The sequence below is a fragment of the Coregonus clupeaformis genome, chromosome 2 (assembly GCF_020615455.1).
Source record: "Coregonus clupeaformis isolate EN_2021a chromosome 2, ASM2061545v1, whole genome shotgun sequence".
Classification (NCBI taxonomy): Eukaryota; Metazoa; Chordata; class Actinopteri; order Salmoniformes; family Salmonidae; genus Coregonus; species Coregonus clupeaformis.
This window is the reverse complement of record NC_059193.1, coordinates 5,956,882-5,981,318: the sequence shown is the minus strand read 5'-3', so window position 1 is coordinate 5,981,318 and position 24,437 is coordinate 5,956,882. Positions and strand designations below refer to the sequence as shown.

Here is a 24,437-nt window from a genome sequence, read left to right as displayed (position 1 = left end):
GGCGTTTATATGCATTAGACATGTTTACTTTAATATACATCAGAGATGTGAAACGGTCAAGAAATGAAAAGCTTACTACTGTATATATCTGATTGTATGTCACAGTCATAAATGTTTCACCAGCGAACAGTACTGTAACTACACATGTGAACGCTAGTATATCTGGTTATAGCTCTGCTAAGCACAGAATATGACTGATTTCAATGAAGATTTCATGTTTTCAAATGAACTGGCAAACAAAAGCACACCATTCAAAGTATTATTTTTGTGAAGTCGAAGGTGTTTCCTGTTTGTGTTACCAGGATGTGGTCTCCTCTGCTGGTCATGGCTGCTACGTGCATTATCTGTTCACAGCAATGATCTAACTCCTTAGTCTTACACTGTGTCCACTGAGTGTAAACTATATATACATGTGTTTGTAATGGCCTTAGAATCATATATTGCATGTGTCTTCATTGACAGAAGCTGGAAATAACTCATGAGGAAAACATATGTATACTATATGCATACTATTAATCAAATGTGAAAATGTAGCTGTACAATGAACAATTCTTAAGGAATCAGACTAAGTATATATTAAAGCTATGCATTTGACCTTTGTGTTCATATGACTAATTGTTGCGGTGGACTTAAAACAATTTGGTATTGTTCGAACATTCCTTTCTGATACGTCAACCATCCTGTAATTCATAAGTAAGATATTAACAAGCACAAACACAACAGGAAGATTGTTTAATACATCTCAGTGTCCATGTTTGATTCTGGTTCTCATGGAAATAGAACATGAAATGTAGAATATGGTTTACTACTGTAGAATTAATACAGTACATTATAATGCAAGGTAAAAACATCAGGCACAAGTTTATTTGAACCACAATACTGCACTTTTCTACAGGATCTCAAATAACCCTATATCTTATCATACGCAAATTATAAACATCAGTTCCTAAAAGATAGTGTAATACTTCTGAAAACTGGTGAATGATGTCCCTGAAGCTCTGAGACAGATGAAGCCATGTTTTTGACATATTATCACATAAACTATACAAGAATACTGACTTTCATTAATAGTGTAGCCTGTCAAGTAGAGACAGAGCTCACCTGGTAGCTATGTACTGTACGTCCCTGTGATGGTGTGTTTAATCCTTTCAGTGAAGGCACAAGAATCTCCTGTGGTGTCCACTCTGTCTCTTCTGAAGACTCCCCCACACATGCTTCCTCAGGGCATGTGGGAGTGTCTCTGAGTCGGGGGAAGAGGGGGAGCCCTTGTCTGGGACAACAAAACAATGAATAAAGACAGACAGATGAAATGCTTCAAAAGAGACTGAATGTAGTTTTACAAAACATTCTACAGTGAGGGAAAAAAGTATTTGATCCCCTGCTGATTTTTGTACGTTTGCCCACTGACAAAGAAATGATCAGTCTATAATTTTAATAGTAGGTTTATTTGAATAGTGAGAGACAGAATAACAACAAAAAAATCCAGAAAAACGCATGTCAAAAATGTTATAAATTGATTTGCATTTTAATGAGGGAAATAAGTATTTGACCCCCTCTCAATTAGAAAGATTTCTGGCTCCCAGGTGTCTTTTATACAGGTAACGAGCTGAGATTAGGAGCACACTCTTAAAGGGAGTGCTCCTAATCTCATCTTGTTACCTGTATAAAAGACACCTGTCCACAGAAGCAATCAATCAATCAGATTCCAAACTCTCCACCATGGCCAAGACCAAAGAGCTCTCCAAGGATGTCAGGGACAAGATTGTAGACCTACACAAGGCTGGAATGGGCTACAAGACCATCGCCAAGCAGCTTGGTGAGAAGGTAACAACAGTTGGTGCGATTATTCGCAAATGGAAGAAACACAAAATAACTGTCAATCTCCCTCGGCCTGGGGCTCCATGCAAGTTCTCACCTCGTGGAGTTGCAATGATCATGAGAACGGTGAGGAATCAGCCCAGAACTACACGGGAGGATCTTGTCAATGATCTCAAGGCAGCTGGGACCATAGTCACCAAGAAAACAATTGGTAACACACTATGCCGTGAAGGACTGAAATCCTGCAGCGCCCGCAAGGTCCCCCTGCTCAAGAAAGCACATATACATGCCCGTCTGAAGTTTGCCAATGAACATCTGAATGATTCAGAGGAGAACTGGGTGAAAGTGTTGTGGTCAGATGAGACCAAAATGGAGCTCTTTGGCATCAACTCAACTCGCCGTGTTTGGAGGAGGAGGAATGCTGCCTATGACCCCAAGAACACCATCCCCACTGTCAAACATGGAGGTGGAAACATTATGCTTTGGGGGTGTTTTTCTGCTAAGGGGACAGGACAACTTCACCGCATCAAAGGGACGATGGACAGGGCCATGTACTGTCAAATCTTGGGTGAGAACCTCCTTCCCTCAGCCAGGACATTGAAAATGGGTCGTGGATGGGTATTCCAGCATGACAATGACCCAAAACACACGGCCAAGGCAACAAAGGAGTGGCTCAAGAAGAGGCACATTAAGGTCCTGGAGTGGCCTAGCCAGTCTCCAGACCTTAATCCCATAGAAAATCTGTGGAGGGAGCTGAAGGTTCGAGTTGCCAAACGTCAGCCTCGAAACCTTAATGACTTGGAGAAGATCTGCAAAGAGGAGTGGGACAAAATCCCTCCTGAGATGTGTGCAAACCTGGTGGCCAACTACAAGAAACGTCTGACCTCTGTGATTGCCAACAAGGGTTTTGCCACCAAGTACTAAATCATGTTTTGCAGAGGGGTCAAATACTTATTTCCCTCATTAAAATGCAAATCAATGTATAACATTTTTGACATGCGTTTTTCTGGATTTTTTTGTTGTTATTCTGTCTCTCACTGTTCAAATAAACCTACCATTAAAATTATAGACTGATCATACATTTACATTACATTTTAGTCATTTAGCAGACGCTCTTATCCAGAGCGACTTACAGGAGCAATTAGGGTTAAGTGCCTTGCTCAAGGGCACATCGACAGATTTTTCACCTAGTCGGCTCGGGGATTAGAACCAGCGACCTTTCGGTTACTGGCACAACGCTCTTAACCACTAAGCTACCTGCCACCCCATCATGTCTTTGTCAGTGGGCAAACATACAAAATCAGCAGGGGATCAAATACTTTTTTCCCTCACTGTACCTACAGTAATAGTGCATTTTGAGCTTTAATGAGGGCATTCGGCAGACAATAGAAACTGCATGAAGATTTGATCAACTGAAAAGATTTAAGAGCATGTTCACGCTTATGGAGCATAATATAATGACTGAAAAACCGAGCCGTCTCGCTTTCTGCTCCAAGACTCAATCAAGATGATTGGACACCACAAATAAGGATATGATAAGAAAATGAGAAACCGGCACAAACCCAGCCCAGCACAGCCCTACCCAGCCTACCCTACCCAGCCCTGCCCAGCCCTACCCAGCCCTACCCAGCCCTGCCCTACCCAGCCCTGCACAGCCCTACTCAGCCCTATCCACCCCTACCCAGCCCAGCCTACCCTACCCAGCCCTACCCAGCCCTACCCAGCTCGGCCCTACCCAGCCCTACCCTACCCAGCCCTACCCAGCCCTGCCCTACCCAGCCCTGCACAGCCCTACCCAGCCCTATCCACCCCTACCCAGCCCAGCCTACCCTACCCAGCCCTACCCAGCCCTACCCAGCTCGGCCCCTACCCAGCCCCTACCCTACCCAGCCCTGCCCAGCCCTACTCTACCCAGCCCTACCCACCCCTACCCAGCCCAGCCTACTCTACCCAGCCCTACCCAGCCCTGCCCAGCCCTACCCAGCCCTGCCCTACCCAGCCCTGCACAGCCCTACCCAGCCCTACCCTGCCCTACCCAGCACTACCCTGCCCTACCCTGCCCTACCCTGCCCTGCCCAGCCCTACCCTACCCAGCCCTAGTGTAGTCTACATACCGGTTGAATCCTGGCTGAGAGGTCAGGGGAGCTGTGTGTGCTGCCTCCACTCTCTGAGAGGACATGAGAGAGAACAAGACCAGATACACAGTGTTCAGAGAAAAGAAAAGGAACAAAACAGTGTTGTGGTACTGTACATTGTTAATGAAGTCTATGGGGTTTCTAACAGTGCATGGTACTGTCCATTGTTAATTAAGTCTATGGGGTTTCTAACAGTGTGTGGTACTGTACATTGTTAATGAAGTCTATGGGGTTTCTATGATGACTGAGAGTGAATCCCCACCTGCCCTGCTGTCTGACAGGCTCTGTGTTTTCAGTGAGAAAGAAGCCTGCAACCTGTCCTCCGGGTCCTTAGGGGGCGTACTGTTTATAGACCAGGACTTATGGCCAGATGAGGAGCAGAGGAGACTGCAAGGTGTTCCAGAGATAGGGATGGGTGGAGAGAATGGAGGAAGAGTAGGGGTTGGAAGGCTCTGCAGAATGAAATGTAGAAACAACGGGAATTCAGATCATGAAAATAATACCAAGTAATCCCCTTGAGAATGCAGAGAGTTTTTTAACAGACTCCAAATTCTGCAGAGATGAATCTTCTATCATTTGACTAGTCTTATGGAATGTGTTGTACAGTATTATACCACAAGGTGGCACACTGCACAACTAGACCTCATCCATATTGTTTGTTCAAAGCTTTCTTTCTCATCACTCCCTGTAGGTTTTGAGTCCAGGTACATTTGACAACAGTGTCATTCAGAGGGTTAACCAGATCTCTCACCTCCTCCTCCTCCTCTTCCTCCTCTTCCTCTTCCTCCCCATCTCCCAGCAGCTCCACCACCAGAGAAGGAAAGACCCCCATGCGTCCGTCCAGCTCTCCCTCCCAGAAGCCGTCGTCCACCTCTCCCTGGCGGCAGTGCAACAGCCTGATGACCGCCCCTTCTGGGAAGGACAGCTCCTCTGGACCCTGGCCCTGGTACTCATACAGAGCCCGCGCAAGACCTACACCACAGAACAGACCAGACCAGAACCAAACACACAGACATCAGACTGGTACTCATACAGAGCCTGTGCCAGACCTACACCACAGAACACACTCAGACAAGTCAATAATACATGGGTAAATGCTGTTTACATTACTAATGATTAACAAGATGGAGACATAATTACTAATGATTAACAAGATGGAGACAGCATTACTAATGATTAACAAGATGGAGACACCATTACTAACAATTAACAAGATGGAGACACCATTACTAAAGATTAACAAGATGGAGATAGCATTACTAACGATTAACAAGATGGAGACAGCATTACTAATGATTAACAAGATGGAGACACCATTACTAATGATTAACAAGATGGAGACAGCATTACTAACGATTAACAAGATGGAGATAGCATTACTAACAATTAACAAGATGGAGACAGCATTACTAATGATTAACAAGATGGAGACACCATTACTAATGATTAACAAGATGGAGACAGCATTACTGATGATTAACAAGATGGAGACAGCATTACTAATGATTAACAAGATGGAGACAGCATTACTAACGATTAACAAGATGGAGATAGCATTACTAACAATTAACAAGATGGAGACAGCATTACTAATGATTAACAAGAGGGAGACACCATTACTAATGATTAACAAGATGGAGACACCATTACTAATTATTAACAAGATGGAGACAGCATTACTAATGATTAACAAGATGGAGACAGCATTACTAATGATTAACAAGATGGAGACAGCATTACTAATGATTAACAAGATGGAGACAGCATTACTAATGATTAACAAGATGGAGACAGCATTACTAATGATTAACAAGATGGAGACAGCATTACTAATGATTAACAAGATGGAGACAGCATTACTAATGATTAACAAGAGGGAGACACAGTTATATCAATGACGGCTTGAACCTGGAATTTGGCCACTTGTCCAAACGGTATGAATCATGTCACAAACATTCAGAGGTGGGAGAGAGACTTTCTGGTTAGTGATGATTCTTAAGACAGAAGAGCCCTTACTAACCCCCAGAGTGAGGTGAGCGGCCCTGCTGCCTCTTGGAGTGTTCTGATGAGGAGCTGGAGCTGTTGAAGGACCAGTCCAGCTGGGGACCAGGGAAGCCCTGCGCCAGGCAGACAGAGGAGCCCTCTCCTGGTGACCACAGGAACTGCAGGTACCTCTCAGGGACATAGCCAACCTGGCCTGCTGCATTACGGGCCTGGAGAGGATCAAAAACATGGCTTTATGGATAGTGTAGTCAGACAGCTGGACTTCATAGATGTGCTAAGAAAGATAGTATTATAGCCATTCAATTATGGAGTCTCGTTGGGTAAATTGCAACCAACAGGCTTAACGCGCAGCTGCAGGTTAGCGCTGGATTTCTTAAAACGCTACTAACTGGAGATTACGTGCACCAGCGTGTTAAAACAAACTTGCTTGCAACCAAAAAGCCACAAGAATAAAGCAGCAGATCAGTCGATCTCCCGTTGTTACTGTGTCAAATTAGTTAGATACCAGACAGCTGGGTCTAGGTTCTCTACTCCCGCCCCCAATGAAATATCGACCTATCAGGAACATTGAAAATAGCAAGACTGGTAATTAATCAAAAATATTTATTGTAAGAATATACACTATATATACAAAAGTATGTGGACACCCCTTGAAATTAGTAGATTCTGCTATTTTAGCCACACCCGTTGCTGACAGGTGTATAAAATTGAGCACACAGCCATGCAATCTCCATAGACAAACATTGGCAGTAGAATGGCCTTACTGAAGAGCTCAGCGACTTTCAATGTGGCACCGTCAAAGGATGGCACCTTTCCAACAAGTCAGTTCGTAAAATGTATGCCCTGCTAGAGCTGCCCTGGTCAACTGTAAGTGCTATTATTGTGAAGTGAAAATGTCTTAGGAGCAACAATGGCTCAGCGAAGTGGTAGGCCACACAAGCTCACGGAACGGGACCGCCGAGTGCTGAAGCGCGTAGCGTGTAAGAATCATCTGTCCTCGGTTGCAACACACACTACCGAGTTCCAAACTGCCTCTGGAAGCAACGTCAGCACAATAACTGTTCGTCGGGAGCTTCATGAAATGAGTTTCCATGGCCGAGCAACCGCACAAAAGCCTAACATCACCTTGTGCAATGCCAGGCGTAGGCTGGAGTGGTGAAAAGCTCGCCGCCATTGGACTCTGGAGCAGTGGAAACGTGTTCTCTGGAGTGATAAATCACGCTTCACCATCTGGCAATCCGACGGACAAATCTGGGATTGGCGCATGCCAGGAGAACGCTACCTGCCCCAATATATAGTGCCAACTGTCAAGTTTGGTGGAGGAGGAATAATGGTCTGGGGCTGTTTTTCATGGTTCGGGCTAGGCCTGTTAGTTCCAGTTAAGGGAAATCTTAACGCTACAGCATACAATGTCATTCTAGACGATTCTGTGCTTCCACCTTTGTGGCAACAGTTTGGGGAAGGCCCTTTCCTGTTTCAGCATGACAAAGCGAGGTTCGTATAGAAATGGTTTGTTGATAGATTAATTATTAATGACTAATTATTACACCCTGAAACTGTGAAATGTGTTAGAAATGTGTGAGTATAGGACCAGTAAAGACTATGGCATTGAGCTACTATTTAGCAATGTGAGTAAGAGTTAGACCAGACAACAAAGGCGAACTGTCTAAACCAAGATAAAGGGGCCTCCAAATTTAGGGAGGAGAGAAACTGTTAGGTTTTTTAAGGAGTATGCAGGATATTGTGAGGACGGCGATAACTAAGGAATGCATTTGTGTGTGTATGTATGTGTGTATGCATGTGTGTGTGTGTATGTGTGTGTGTGTGTGTATGTATGTGTGTGTATGTGTGTGTGTGTGTGTGTACTGATGGTCAGGAGAGCAGTTTTAAAGTGGAAAACTACAGCCCGCCTACAGAGAAGAGGGATGTTTGTATGACGTATGAGTATAAAAGATGGACTCTGAAATTGTGATGTCAGAACGTTCTCATGAATAAAGCCTGATGATTGTATGCTGGGCTGCTTGGTCTGATTATTAGAGATTTACAACCTCTGGGATACAGACTGAGTAATAAGTTCATTTTTGAAACATTGGGATAGAAATTCACGTAACAGCTTGGTCCTTCGAGCCGGATCTCAACACCCGTTGTCTGTCGTCCCAGGGAACCCTGAAACCGTGCACGGGCGGATCTAGGATCCGTGGGATAAAGTCCTGACCTCTAAGATTGAGGGTTAATCCAGGCCGGTGATGAACTGGTTCACGACAGGAACGGTGACGAGATCCAACCAAATTGAGTCCCAGCTACAAGAATAAGGTCAGTAGTCTTTATTCATGGGTTTTGGGGGAAATTATCTGAACTTGCAATAACTGTTGTAATTCTTGTAAAGGACAGAGAATGATTACCAAAACCCTCAAGGAAGTCTTGCCATCGTGTTTTTAGTCGCTTATCTAGAGAAAACCGCGCGTGAGTATTCTAAATAAGTAGGAAATATGACTGGTGTAGCAAAGGGGGGGTCCGAAATAGACTCCGGGTAGAGAGGCCATTACAGAACATAAACTAGCCTTGTGTTGAGACAATATGAAAGAGGGTTGTCAAAAGTACACCAGGGGGAATTAAAATAGTATGTGTGAGAAATAGAATATTATAAGTCACAAACAACTGTAGATTAGCAGTAACTCTATCCGTTCCATGAAACTGGAGCCGTAATTTGTCTTAGTACAAACTCCAAGTCATGAAACTGGAGCCGTAATTTGTTTTAGTACAAACTCCAAGTCATGGAACTGGAGCCGTAATTTGTCTAAGTACAAACTCCACGTCATGAAATTGGGGCCGTAATTTGTCTAAGTACAAACTCCAAGTTGCCGGTAGTGTTAACCAATAATCTTGCGTGAGACTTCATATTTGCTCAAAAGTCACATCTAAGAATACATTCCAAAAACAGGGACCAAAATAGGTCATGTGAGGAAGTAAGTAATTATAATTGACTATTTTGAGGAACAAACATTTAAGAAATTAATTAAAGATCGAATAAATCATTAAAAACAAATGTGTTAAATTATTTAATCCCTAACAACTCAGTTAAAGTGACAAAAACAATTATTAGAGAGTTGGAAGTAATCTAAATTCAAATAAAGGTGAGATTCAGGAATTTGGTAAAAGCCATAAAGTAATTGTTCAAAGTTTTGGGTATAGGACGATCAAAGAGTCCTGCCAATATGGGAAGCAAACCCTCCAAGGAGGTCCCGGGGTCAACCGGAGATGAGAGATTTATGGAATCCAGGGATAGAAGAAATATCCATTATGTAACCAGGTGGAGGGAGAGGTATGGTTTTGAGGGACATCTGGACGCAGATAAACTCGAATCCATGCTTAAACAGATACATAAGGTGTGTAAAGGAGAAAGAAGCAGTGAGAGAGAGAGAGAGTAGGAGGGGGCCAGTACCCACTGATAGCCTTACCTAATCTATTGGCGGGGAATGAAAGGGGCCCCAGCAACCTTAGATGTATACAGTAATAATAATAATAATATGCCATTTAGCAGACAGGCCATGAACACAGAGGACGTGGCCAGAGCGGTAGAAGGAATGACCCACCCCAAAACAGGAATAGTAAGGTTTGGGCTGCCGTTAGAGGGCAGTGGGTTTCAGGGCACTTTTGCCATGGGCCGATCACGGAGAGTATGTTGGGAAAATAACTGAATTGTGTAATAGCCTCAGAGAACATTACCATCGTCATGCAGACTTCTCTAAAGCACATGAGTGTAAACAAGAGGATAGTGAGACTGTCAGCCAGTACTTAGAGAGAGTTAAAGACTTGTTTAACGCAAACAGTGGCATACCCGAACCAGACCAGAGACAGGGGAATGATACGCCCTACCATCAGCAATTAAAGATAGCATTCCTCAGTGGAATGAGACCAGAGATAAGCAGAACCATTAAAAGGACTTTGGTGGGTTGGGGGGGGTGGCATCGCTGGCTGAGGTTAAACGATATGCAATTCATCATGAGCAGAATAACAGACAGGACAGAGTCAAGAAAGAGCAGAAAGGAGCAGAGTACGTAATGGCCACTCTTGGGGAAATAGCGGGTAAAGGCAGAAACACAGGAAAAGTGAGGGGGGAGGTCGGTGCTTCAACTGTAACAAAGGAGGGCATTTCACCAGAGAGTGTGAGGCCCCATGCAGATACTGTGGTAAGACAGGCCATAACTATTTTCAATGCAAACCCAAAGGAAAAGGAAAGAAAGAAAAAAGAGAGAAGCCTAACAGACGTCTATTTCCCAGCTTTGAGCGTGAGGAAGATAAGGCGTGACTAGTCCTTGAGGGAGAAAGAGTAGACTCTAGTGAGGGGAAGAGTAAGGAACCCATTGATCCAAATTGTGAGGTGTTTGAATTGGCTACTATTGACTTAGCACTTCAACAGGAACAGAAACCTTATTTGACATTGACAGTAATGGGTAAGAACATTTAATTCCTTTGTGATACGGGAGCCTGCAGGACAGCAATCTGTGCAACAGACAAGCCAGATGGAGTCAGGATTGATGGGGAGAAAATCATAGTGCGATCTGCCTCTGGTCATCAATTTATTGAAAGGTTATCAGTCCTAATAACCCTTAAACATGACCAATCAGGAGGAGAGGCAACCATACCCGTCCTGATATCTAAGCTGTGTCCTGTAAATTTACTAGGACGTGATGTAATGACTAAATTGAATGTGGCCGTCATTTCCACTGAGAGGGGAATGAAAGCACACATAGTCAGAGACAATATGGTGGTCTGTGGGGAAGGGGAGCCATGTTATTGGTATAGTCAATATTTGTTAAGGGGGGGAATAACTGATATTCCCCGAACCTTGATGGAACTTGCTGATGATATAGTACCAGGCCCCACTAAAATGTCCCCCGATGACCTACACTGTACTCTCTGGTATAACCAACACCCAGGTCCAGATGCAATCTATGAGGAAGCATTATTTAAAACCACAGAAAGGACTATAGCCTTGAAATTGTTTCACTATGACAACACCCACGCAGCAGTGGAGGTGGAACTAGGGCCCCAAGTCAGAGACTGTTCAGGGAAAGATGGAGCCCACATGTGTCCCTAGCAAAGGAGCCAGCAGAGGACTGGAAAGACATGGGCCAGTGGGTATCCAAGGGTAAGAGGATCACTGATTGGGTCAATATGGAGGACCTGTTGGGGAAAGCTGTGCCAGGGAAAGTGTGTACCCTCCTCAAGTCGCTCAATACGCTACAGGTTAAGGACAGCCCACCAAATATCTCTGAGTGCCAACTGCGCCTCTGGACCCAATGGTTTGAGTCATGGAGTGAGGAGGAGAGGAACAGTTTCCTGCACATTCTAGAAGAGAGGGACCCGATCTTTGTTGCCCACTTCTACAGAGGTGTAGCTGGGACAGCAGGCAGGGATTGAGGGATACGGGAGAAGAGGGTGTAGAATGGATAGACAATGCGTGGGTGGTAGACAGATAGAAACAAGTAAAGTTGGAGTGGTACATGGGGAAGCATATGTGTGGAGACAGTGAAGAACGGGGGGGTGGTTAAGAGCGTTGGGCCGGTAACTGAAAGGTCGCTGGTTCGAATCCCCGAGCCAACTAGGTGAAAAATGTTGATGTGCCCCTAGGTGAAAAATGTCGATTAGCCTTTGAGCTAGGCACTTAACCCTAATTTCTCCTGTAAGTCGCTCTGGATAAGAGCGTCTGCTAAATGACTTAAATATAAAAAAAATATATATAAATATAATATTGTGAGTGGAGATCAACACAGCCCATCCACAGATAGGTATTGTCGGAAATTGAATTGGAGAGCCAATTCAGTTCCCGGAGTACATTTAGATGAGAATAGCAGATACTGAGGAGAGGAATACCTGTTGACAGAACAACAGGAGTCAGACTTAAAAGAAGTTCCAGAGCATTTGTGGTCCCGGGGTCCAGCAGACGTAGGATTAATAAAAGGGGTAATTCCAGTACAGGTGATACCCAAATCTAATCATAGGCCATATCAGAAGCAATACCCTATGAAACCAGAAGCAATAAAAGGTATGCAGTTTACCAAGAGCAGGTTGGGAGAGAGAAAGAGGAGTAAGAGAGGTTAGTGCCAACTCTCGGAGAGATAGTGAGGCCAGAACAAATGGATTCGAGTTTATCTGCGTCCAGACGTCCCTCAAAACCATACCTCTGAGAGATAGTCGTTTTTTGTTTGTTTTTGTTTTTCAGTGGTGTGTGGATAGAATTTACTAATGCCAGGATTTAATAAACGAAGCAGAGAGATGTAGTGAGGGCAGTGGAAGGGATACCCCACCCTAAGACGGGGGTACACCAGTTCAGAAGAGATATGGAAGGGCTGACTGCCAGCTTTAAGCTGAATACAGGGGTTCTAGAGTGGGCAGAAGGAGGGGCTTATGGAGATAAATTGGCACAACTCTGTGATAATCTGAGAGAATATCTGAGAGAATATTATCACAGACACGAGTGTAAGCAGGGAGACAGTGAGACTATTAGTCAATACCTAGAGATACTGAGAGATGTGTTCAATGCAAACAGTGGATTTATTAAACAATAGGTTTATATTTTAATAAATTAATGCAACAGGTTTAAATCAGTAGATTACCGGAAGGTGGTTATGGGTTTGTTATTTATAGGTTTAGTGAATTTAATGATACGTGAAGTTATCTGATGTGTTCTGAGGGGGGAGTTTCTTGTTTTTATTTTTTTCCCAGGATTGAGGGAAATCCCCTACAGTATATGTTAAGGGACAGTAGGAGACAACGTATCAAATTTTTTTTTTTTATAGATGCCTGGAATAAAATATCACTGCTTACTTATATGAAGTAAGGGATTATATTGGCAAATGAGTGAAATATGACATTAAGAAGGGTGACAGGAACAATAGAAGGGGAAACAGATTTTTCTAAGGTGTTGATCAAATAAACGATAATGGATCATTTGATATGGGATCACATGGAGCAGATTTAGGGGTTCAATAATCATTGTAAGATTGAAAGAGGATATGATCTGAAGGGTAATCAATTAAACATAATCATTGTATACTCGAGGAATTTTGAGTGGTTTTATGGACTAATTATGAGGAATTAGATTGATACAAACGATTATTGATGAGTTGGACACTGTGTTAACAAACCTCCAAACTAGCTTCAATGCCATACAACACTCCTTCAGTAGCCTCCAACTGCTCTTAAACACTAGTAAAACTAAATGCATGCTCTTCAATCGAACGCTGCTGGCACCCGCCCACCCGACTAGAATCACCACTCTCGACGGGTCTGACCTAGAGTATGTGGACAACTACAAATACCTAGGTGTCTGGTTAGACTGTAAACTCTCCTTCCAGACTCACATTAAGAATCTCCAATCCAAAGTTAAATCTAGAATCGGCTTCCTATTTCACAACAAAGCCTCCTTCACTCATGCTGCCAAACATGCCCTCGTAAAACGGACTATCCTACCGATCCTTGACTTCGGCGATGTCATTTACAAAATAGCCTCCAACACTCTACTCAGCAAATTGGATGTAGTCTATCACAGTGCCATCCGTTTTGTCTCCAAAGCCCCATACACTACCCACCACTGTGACCTGTACGCTCTTGTTGGCTGGTCCTCACTACATGTTCGTCCGTCAAACCCACTGGCTCCAGGCCATCTATAAATCACTGCTAGGCAAATCCCGCCTTATCTTAGCTCATTGGTCACCATAGCAGCACCCACCCGTAGTCTGCGCTCCAGCAGGTATATCTCACTGGTCATTCCCAAAGCCAACACCTCCTTTGGCCGCCATTCCTTCCAGTTCTCTGCTGCCAATGACTGGAACGAATTGCAAGAATCTCTGAAGCTGGAGACTCTTATCTCCCTCACTAACTTTAAGCATCAGTTGTCAGAGCACCTTACCGATCACTGCACATGTACACAGCCCATCTGAAATTAGCCCACCCAACTACCTCATCCCTATATTGTTATTTATTTTGCTATTTTGCACCCCAGTATCTCTATTTGCACATAATCTCTTGCACATCTAGCATTCCAGTGTTAATACTAATTGTAATTATTTTGCACTATAGCCTATTTATTGCCTTACCTCCATAACTTGCTACATTTGCACACACTGTATATATATTTTCTGTTGTATTTTATGACCTTATGTTTTTTTTACCCCATATGTAACTCTGTGTTGTTGTTTTTATCGCACTGCTTTGCTTTATCTTGGCCAGGTCGCAGTTGTAAATGAGAACTTGTTCTCAACTGGCTTACCTGGTTAAATAAAGGTTAAATAAAAAATAAAAATAAAAGTTAGGACTGGGGATATCTGTATCATGTTTTGTGTGTACTTACCATCTTTAGATCACTGATGGTAATTGAAGGTTAACTAAATGAATAATTTCTCTTCCAGGAGAAAGAGATTCGCTTATCTCATTGGAATGTTGTCCAGTGATAGGGGGAGCAGTTTAATGGAGGTAGGCAGTATTTACGTCGTAAAAGTGAGCTACCAAATTAAGTGTGGCCTGGCTATTTTTGGTTGTTGTTTTTCAATTGGGTTTTTCAATTGGGTTTTTCAAATAAAAAACAACACACCTAGTATGACGTTTATAAAGGGTTGTTATTTCAATTTTAGGGGGTTTTCAACAGGTCAAAGGTGATAAGTCTTAAAGGAGCACACACACAGTGAATTTTATGGAGTTTTTCGGTTTTGACTGAGTTTAGGGTATATATGATTTCTTATGAGAATAAATGTCATGAGGACTTAATGAACACTTGGGATAAGTAACATTTATGAAATATTTAGAATGATGGTAATGTTTAGTATACTATGGGATGGAACAGTTCGTTGAATAATTTTAATTGCCTCTGAACTCTGTTTTGACTTTCTGGTGTTAATTAATCATCCACACTGGTAATTCTAAAGGCATGAGAGGAGGACTTTAAGATAGTTTATTTTACCAAGTTGAGGGTAATTTATAATACTGTGAAAAGTGTGAAGAAGATTATAATTTGGTAATAATATATATGATTTGAACCATAAAACAACAGAAGAGAGAGAGAGCTTTCCCTGAATGAGGGGTACCTGTTGCTAGTATATTGTACTAATCTTGGATTACTTTTACGGGATAGAAGTAAGTTGAGGTATTATCAAATGTTGTCATTCAAATTTCATTTTTATTATGCTTTAATATACAACAAGTTGGTATTTGAAACTAAATTAATGCAATGAGCTGCAGTAATCAGAGGAAGGCACAATCTAATGCGAAACAGCTATTACCTAGATCATTTATTTGGTAATGAGATCAGGAAGATAGGAGCAATAAAGAAGAAAGGGACAGTCTCAAAAATAAATAAGGGATGGCAATTGGTTGATAAATTACCAATATTACCTAAGTGATTGTTTAGGTAGGTGGTAATATTGACACATGGGCAGTGACGTGTCAAAAGGAGGGATGGATCGTAGAGCAGATTAAACAACACTTTGTTGCATATGGGATTACTAATTATAAAAAATAAAAATAAACTTTTGTTCAACATGTGTTATCTATGCTCAAAATAATCACCAGGGCAGACAAAGGGCACCTCAGGGTGAGTATCCTCCGGCTAAGTACCCTTTCCAGCAATTGGAATTTGATTTTATAGAGTTATCACGGAGTGAAGGAAAGAAATTTAGAGTAACCCCAAATAAAGATGGGTTATCCCCCTTTGAGAAAGTGTTTGGAAGACCTTACAGAATGCCACAGTTGGCAGGACCAGACAGGCAGACATAGAACTAGAGAGCACCCTAGCAGAACACGTGAGAAGGTAGTTTATTAACCACACCTGTATGTCAGAGGTTTTGTGCCCCACAGGTGAACTAAAGGAGAAGGTGACCCGCTCTATATAACCTGGAGACTGGGTGTGGAACCAATCGTTGAGGAAAAAGGATTGAAAGCAGTCACACTGGGAGGGACCATACCAAGTCCTATTGGTAACTGCCTTCGCTATAACAATAGCTGAGAGAGCCACTTGGGTCAACGTTACCCACTGCAAAAAGGTAGGCCCACATACCAACACTGTTGAACACACACAGAGTTAAAGAGAAGAACTGACCATTAGGGTTCGGGGGTAAACTCTGTTAACGAAGAAACCCTACCCCGACCTTTCATCACTGTGGGGTGTTTATAGAGGTGTGGGTATGGGGAAGTACCAGGCAGGTGAGTCAGGGACAGGATTGGGATGGCGGTTTTGGGGATTTTGGGGGACTCTGAGCTGCATCATCATGTTAACCATATTATGGATTAATCCAGGTCAACCTAAACAGGGGAATGATGCACTGATTCGATCTCGTAGAAATACTGAAACCAAGAAAGACTATTGGGGGAATTATTATTTTAATAGTTAAAGTCAGTTTAGGACAAGATGGGGGATTCAAGATACCATTCGACTTCTCCCATGAAGAGATAGGAGGTTTTGGGGGCTTTGGTAAGAAGGGGGCGTGTACAAGAAAGTTAGGTGCTAGAAGGTATGGTAAATAAATCTGCACTGGGGAATGCTCATGTCCTTGGGCAAGGGTGTTTAAACATACCTGAGGAACATACTATGAGAATGGAATGGACGCAGTACATCGATGGGGAATTAAACAAACCCATGATAAATGTAAAACGGAACTGGTGATAACGGTAAAGTCAATTATGCAAGATGACATAGCAAGGAACTATTGGGCCTGTGTTGATGATTTCGGGGCAGATATATGTTTGAGGTTCATTTTTCAGGAGAGACATGAATCTTCCACCCCCGAGACAGAACAGCAGGTAGATCTAATGTTATCACCAGAGGTACCAAAAAACTAGTCTAATACCCTTTGGAAGGCCCTCAGAAGGAATCCTAAATAGCACTAAACCACCAAGGGTAGAATATTTCCTCTTGCAGGGTAGACAGGTTAGGTACCATTGCTAAAGAGTAACGTTATGCTTTTAATCATGGGGTAACCCTGATGAACCTGTATTGAATGAGACAATTTTTTTTGTTTTTATATGCAAACCAACTTATATACTTCAATGAGTATGATTCATTTCTATAACAACATATATTTTGTATGTGTGTAATAATTAGTCAAAGGGTGGATTGATAGATTAATTATTAATGACTAATTATTACACCCTGAAACTGTGTGAAATGTGTTAGAAATGTGTGAGTATAGGACCAGTAAAGACTATGGCATTGAGCTACTATTTAGCAATGTGAGTAAGAGTTAGACCAGACAACAAAGGCGAACTGTCTAAACCAAGATAAAGGGGCCTCCAAATTTAGGGAGGAGAGAAACTGTTAGGTTTTTTAAAGAGTATGCAGGATATTGTGAGGACGGCGATAACTAAGGAATGCATGTGTGTGTGTATGTATGTATGTATGTGTGTATGCATGTGTGTGTGTGTGTGTGTGTGTGTGTATGTGTGTGTGTGTGTGTGTGTGTGTGGGTATGTATGTGTGTGTATGTGTGTGTGTGTGTGTGTGTGTGTGTACTGATGGTCAGGAGAGCAGTTTTAAAGTGGAAAACTACAGCCCGCCTACAGAGAAGAGGGATGTTTGTATGACGTATGAGTATAAAAGATGGACTCTGAAATTGTGATGGCAGAACGTTCTCATGAATAAAGCCTGATGATTGTATGCTGGGCTGCTTGGTCTGATTATTAGAGATTTACAACCTCTGGGATACAGACTGAGTAATAAGTTCATTTTTGAAACATTGGGATAGAAATTCACGTAACATTTGTCGAGATCGGTGTGGAAGAACTTGACTGGCCTGCACAGAGCCCTGACCTCAACCCCATCAAACACCTTTGGGATGAATTGGAACGCCGACTGCGAGCCAGGCCTAATCGCCCAAAATCAGTGCCCGACCTCACTTACGCTCTTGTGGCTGAATGGAAGCAGGTCACCGCAGCAATGTTCCAGAAGAGTGGAGGCTGTTATAGCAGAAAAGGGGGGACCAACTCCATATTAATGCCCATGATTTTGGAATGAGATGTTTGACGAGCAGGTGTCCACATACTTTGGTCATGTAGTGTACAGTAGACCCATTGAATTGTAAGAAACTCAAGTATAGTATAGTTCAGTTCAGTACAGTAGAGTATAGTTCAGTACAGTACAGTAGAGTATAGTTAAGTTCAGTACAGTAGAGTAGAGTAGAGTACAGTATAGTACAGTAAACTACAGTAGAGTACAGTACAGAACTATACTCTACTCTACTGAACTGAACTGAACTGAACTATATTCTACTGTATTGTACTGAACTATACTGTACTGAACTATACTGTACTCTACTTTCCTGTACTGTACTGAACTATACTGTACTCGCGTACTCACGTGTACTGTACAGTAGAGTACAGTACAGTAAAGTACAAAACAGTAAATTATAGACATCGATGTTTGGGACACATTAGAATATAATTTGTAATTTGACATACAGTACCTTGACTAAAATGTCAATTGGATCACTAAAATGTCAATGATTAGACTATAATTTTATGAAAACATATATTATATTTACTCAATCATGATTGGCTTGATTTAGTTACCAATTTTAGAATGTGGATAGTTCAGAAATACTTTATCTTCCAATTTTGATGTGTTAAGTATTAAGACACATTTTTATTAATGGATTACATAAATTCGAAATGAAAAGTAAGTATACCAACACAAGCTTTACATTCATAAAATGTGAAGGTTAAATTGCCACAGTAGATTATCTGTGGTAAACGAGGAATGATTGTTAAATAGTCAAATCTGTGCTTAGTCTGCTCAAATAGAAGGTTTAATTTATTCTGAAGATAAAACCCACAAGAGGGCTAAATAGTCTTGAAAAATGTTAGCAGTAACCAGGACTTAAAGTTAACACCAAAATCAGTTTTAGGGAGCGGTAATATGGTGGCCAATTGTGGTTGCAGTTGAGATCAACTGTGTGGGTGATCTTAACGCATATTGATGGTTTACGGAGAGCTCGGCTCGTGTTGAGACAGTGCTCAATGTTGGTTGAAATTGACCTGTTATTTTTCACAACTGTTACGGATCAGTAAAGATGAAGTTGCGACATAATGCCTCTCTTTCTCAAACAGGAAGACCAGTAGTTTGTTTACTCTGTGCTGAGTAGAAACAGGAAGTGGGGAGACCGCATGTGTTTGGTAGAGAGGACAAATGTGTGTGAACAACTGCCTGCTACAGTAAATAGCACTGTTCCCTGAGACAAAAGTTGCGTCCCAAATGGCACCCTATTCGCTACATAGTTCACTACTTTTGACCGGAGCCCTATGGAGCCTAAATATGGAATAGGGTGCCATTTGGGACGCAGGCAGAGAGAAACCTGTCCTCCTTTACCTTCAGCCAGTCCTCCATGTCTCCATCCTCTATCACCTGAAGCTCTTCCCCCTCTGTGATTGACAGCTCATCTCCTTGGCAGGCCTGCAGGAAGATAGGTCAGCTAATTCCACACTATAACACCTGAGAGGAAAATCTCATTCTTGTAATGTTGACATTTCTAAAAGTCCTGATATTGTCACCTGATAGCTGTAGAGAACCCTGCAAGCCAAGGGGTATCCACACGGCACTGAGCAGGAAGTTGAATCGATGAAAGTGTCACCATCTTCATCGTAGTCGTCGAAGTCTGTGAACTCAAACTCGTCCTCTGAGATGTCTCCGTTGGACATGCGTGCCTCGCTCAGCCTCCTGTCCCTTTCCAGCTCCTCGTCTGCCTGGGTCATGGCACTGCTCAACCATGGCTCCACATCCACCCCCGCCGACGCCAGCAGTGCCAGCCTGGACTCCGCCTTCACCCGACTCACCTGGACACACACACACACACACACCTTACTACCACCTGTCACCCCTCCCACATGTCTCTCACAGGTACCTTGTACCAGATTATTTTTCCTCAATGTCATCCCTTTTACAGCCACACCTCACACACTGTAACACCTCACACACTGTAACACCTCACACACTGTAACACCTCACACACTGTAACACCTCACACACTGTAACACCTCACACACTGTAACACCTCACACACTGTAACACCTCACACACTGTAACACCTCACACACTGTAACACCTCACACACTCTAACACCTCACACACTGTAACACCTCACACACTGTAACACCTCACACACTCTAACACCTCACACACTCTAACACCTCACACACTCTAACACCTCACACACTCTAACACCTCACACACTGTAACACCTCACACACTGTAACACCTCACACACTCTAACACCTCACACACTCTAACACCTCACACACTGTAACACCTCACACACTGTAACACCTCACACACTGTAACACCTCACACACTGTAACACCTCACACACTCTAACACCTCACACACTGTAACACCTCACACACTGTAACACATCACACACTCTAACACCTCACACACTGTAACACCTCACACACTGTAACACCTCACACACTGTAACACCTCACACACTCTAACACCTCACACACTCTAACACCTCACACACTGTAACACCTCAGACATAATACATATTAATAAGCCATAATACTCATAATATTAATTAAACAGCACAACAAAACAAGGGTTGTAGTCAGCAAGGACAGCTGGGGTTTGCATTAGCATCATACTAGTATCATATTAGCAGTACATTAACAGCATATTGGCTGCATTATGTTTCCTAAACCCAATTTATTTCTTGTAAGTAAGGAAACATGGTTTTCCAGGCCAATACAAAAGCTTGATCACATCACATAACGCTTACTCTGAGCCCAAGCCAACTGAGTAAAGCAGGAGGAGGTGGTGGGTTGAATTAACAGTACCAACTGACTCATGGTGCCAGCAGCATTTGCATTTGTCCTTGTGTGATGTGGGAAGTAGGAAGTATGCAGTGACTCACACATTCCATTCAGATCCAGATAGAGGTCATCCACCTGGCTCATCAATGGGCCAGGCAGAGTGGAGGAGAGAGCTCTGCTGTTAGCTCTACCAAGGCTCTAGTAGTAGAAAGCATCCTGCATCTGCAGAGGCTTGGCTATTGGCTTAGAACACACACAGCCTTGGTCTCATCACCCACCAGTCACTTAGCATTAAATAACTACATCCACCTCTACACTCTTCCAAAAAAAGAACCTAGAACCTAAAAGGGTTATTCGGCTGTCCCCATAGGAAAACCGTTTGAAGAACCCTTTTGGGTTCCATGTAGAACCTTTTGCACAGAGGGGGACCAAAAAGGATTCGATCCGGAACCAATAAGGATTATCTTATGGGGACAGCCGAAGAACCCCTTTGGAACCCTTTTTTCTAAGAGCATACAGAAGGCTAACCCCAGCACATCAAAGAGGAACTCTGGTCTGTTGATAAAGCCTGGTTAATGACTGATTGCCTTATCATTATCCATTTCCTGGTGGGTGGAATAAGAGGGTAATGTTAATGTGAGGTCATTGTAGCATTGGGCTAGTAGTAGTCATACCTGGGATTTCCTCACACTCTCCTTCACCTCCACCATCTTCTGTTCCACATTGACTCCTGTGTCTCCTGAAAGCAGTTTGAAACGCCTGTCCAGCATCTGCAGGGCCTATGAGGAAGGCATACAGAGGTTACACAAGGTCAGGTTCCCGAACCAGAGGTAAACAGAGCTTTCGCCCACTACTCACCCTCTCTCCGTGAGTGATGATCTTGTAGTCTTTGGCAGCCTTAGCGGACCACTTGCGGGCCTCCTTGTCCAAACAGCTCTCCCCCTCAGCACTGGAGCTCTGTTGCTTCAGAATGCACACCTTTAGAAAGAACAGGAGAGGTGAAGCTGGGATTATCTCACACACAAAAAATTGCTGTTCACTACATGAAAATATCAACATTTTCACCTCAATCAGGGTTTTATTCAAACAGCTTTGTGGATATTAATTGTCATATAATGGTGTTTACATGGTAACCAAGGAGAGTGGTACCACAGTTAGCCACACCTTGTCTTCAGGGGCAACCTGGAAGTGAAAGCCGGCTGTTCTGGTGAAGACCGGGGACTCCTGGAGGAAGATCTGGATGTTCCGTTCTCTAGACACCTATCAGAGAACCAAACAAACATTTCCATGACTCCCACATTGGCACATTATTCCCTATGGGCCCTATGGGCCCTGGTCAAAAGTAGTGCACTGTATAAGGAATAGGGTGTTATTTGGGACACAGACACTAGTTCACGTCTCCCACAGAACAGAACATCAGTCAGCGGTCTGTCTGGCCTCCATCAGTGGTGCCCAGGTGAGGAATGTCACAGCTCTGGGTATTACAGTGGGGCTGCTGTCTGTGGTATGGTTTTACTGTGAGAAGAGCTTCAGTGGATCCCACGCACGGCCTCACCTTGGTGGAGTTCTCGCAGATCTTGCTAAAGTTACTATGCGTGGACTGGCAGGTGTCGATCTCTGTGCAGCACAGGAGGGTGAAGTGTTCTCGGATTCGCTCATACAGGTCACTGTCCAGTCTCTGTTGGGTAAACGACAGAGGTGAGAGCTGGGGTTATGGCCAGAGCCCTGACGCAGGACAAAATCAGAGATGTTTTGAGAAGGAAATGTCTTTGCTTATTTTCCAGTGTTTCAGTCAAAGTCTGAGGGATTTTAATCAACTGATTCATAATGAATTACATTGGTTACTGCAATAACAAGAGTTGAGTCACTGAGTGACATTTCCCTTGATTGAGAGATAAAGAGACACTTTCAAGAAGATTGTTGTGTTATGAATGTTCTGTGAGCTGAACTTTTGACTCACCTGATTCCTTTGCAAAGGCAAAAAGCCAAAAGGGAACATTTTAGGATTTCCTATTTGGGTTAATTTCTGTGTAGTTTGTGCTCTCTGCTCTACAGCTAAGACAACCACAACAGGACAGGAAAATATGTCAACTAGCAGTGACTCATCACAAACACAAAGAAAGGTTTTTTTCACTGATAGGAGATACGTCTGAGGGGACTATGCAGTGTGTTCAGACTTATGACAGACTCATGATGAGAATCCAGAGAGACAGTATGACGTTAGGAGATGCCAGGTGGTCTTACCCTCATGATGGCAGGCAGCTCTGCAGTGTAGTAGTACTGGTGATGGGAGTTGATGGCAGACAGCGTCAGAAGGTACTCATTACGCACCTCTGTCAGTCTCTGGTCACACTCCCTCAGCCTGGTATTCAGCTGGACAAGGGTTACAGGGAGTAGTGAGTAGAGGATAAAATATGTTTCATTATTACAATCAATTATACTATCAATATGTGTTTGATTTGATAGGTAATCAATAGGCAAAGTGCAAGGTGTCTAAGAAGAGTACAATATTCAACAACGTAACTGCATTATTCCTACATGTTTTATTGAAGACATTTCTTCATAGTAAAGCATATAACCGATAAAACACGATTTGCTCTTTGAGAAATATGTGTACTCTAGGTGTACTAACTAGCCAGGTGACAATTATGTGGCGGTGGTGGGGTACTTCAGCCCATACCTTCATGTGTGTCAGCCTACAGTAGCCTACCTTTGAACTCATTTTCTGCAAGCCTGTCCTAAAATGGAAAATTCCATGGTCACTCTTCTTGAATCTGAAAAAGGTCACATGGGCACATGTGATAGAAATAATCAAACCAAGACCCTTATTGACATTATTATAAATAAGAATAGATAGACATAAAATATGCACTTCAACCACGTATCTCAACTAAAATGCAATGACTACAGGTTTACAGAACATCTAACATGCCACTACCTGCTCCTTCTCAGATGATGAATACTTTAACTATGGTACAAGTAGCCTTAAAGGCACAGTGCAGACAAAAACATGATTTTCTTGTGTTTTATATATATTTCCACACTATGAGGTTGGAATAATACTGTGAAATTGTGAAAATTATGATAATGCCCTTTTAGTGTAAGAGGTATTTCAAAAGACCGCCTGAAATTTCTGCCTGTTTTGGGGGGATAGAGTTTTGGCCTTAAGACCAATAAGAAAGAGAGTTCCAAACCTCTCTGCCAATAACAGCTAGTTTTTGGTTTTCCCCTCCCCACTCAGACCACTCCCAGACAGTCCTCGCAGAAATTCTTGCTTGAGAAATTGCTCTTTGCTAAGAAGCTATTTTTGTTTCTTTTTGACAATTTTAATCGAAAACAATCACAGTAAGGTACTTAATTTTTACCCAGAAATAATTTGATATTGAGATAAAAACGTCTGCATTGGACCTTTAAGGCTGTCACATGGGAACAAAGCAGGGCTAGAGTAAGAGTATTATTGGAAAATCAAAGAAAATAGATATGGTTTCATTTGGGCTTTTGTCTAACACAGTGATAGGCAACTTTGATGGGGGTGGGTGCCACAAAAAAACAGAACTCATCATGAGGGGCCGCAGTGGCTCGTGGGTCTGCGTACCCACATCCATACCCCCTACCTTGCAAGCAAAACATTTTAGCGGCCAACCTCGTGACAGCAAAGATATATTTTTTGTTTTATAATTAATT

General features: G+C 42.8%; 1 protein-coding gene across 1 annotated transcript in view; it reads right to left on the bottom strand.

The window, feature by feature from the left end:
* The window catches only part of LOC123492852 (F-BAR and double SH3 domains protein 1-like), a 35,576-nt gene continuing 11,139 nt past the window's right edge, over positions 1–24,437 (bottom strand). Inside the window, exons 7-19 of the mRNA XM_045226199.1 lie at positions 23,464–23,527; positions 22,998–23,126; positions 22,309–22,431; positions 21,918–22,013; positions 21,612–21,731; positions 21,428–21,532; positions 19,497–19,778; positions 19,315–19,398; positions 5,974–6,166; positions 4,705–4,925; positions 4,216–4,405; positions 3,933–3,985; positions 1–1,270 (exon numbers count right to left, since the gene is read on the bottom strand). Of these exons, the coding sequence (XP_045082134.1) occupies positions 1,220–1,270; positions 3,933–3,985; positions 4,216–4,405; positions 4,705–4,925; positions 5,974–6,166; positions 19,315–19,398; positions 19,497–19,778; positions 21,428–21,532; positions 21,612–21,731; positions 21,918–22,013; positions 22,309–22,431; positions 22,998–23,126; positions 23,464–23,527 (1,711 nt within the window). The 3' untranslated portion in view covers positions 1–1,219. The remainder of the gene's footprint in view (positions 1,271–3,932; positions 3,986–4,215; positions 4,406–4,704; positions 4,926–5,973; positions 6,167–19,314; positions 19,399–19,496; positions 19,779–21,427; positions 21,533–21,611; positions 21,732–21,917; positions 22,014–22,308; positions 22,432–22,997; positions 23,127–23,463; positions 23,528–24,437) is intronic.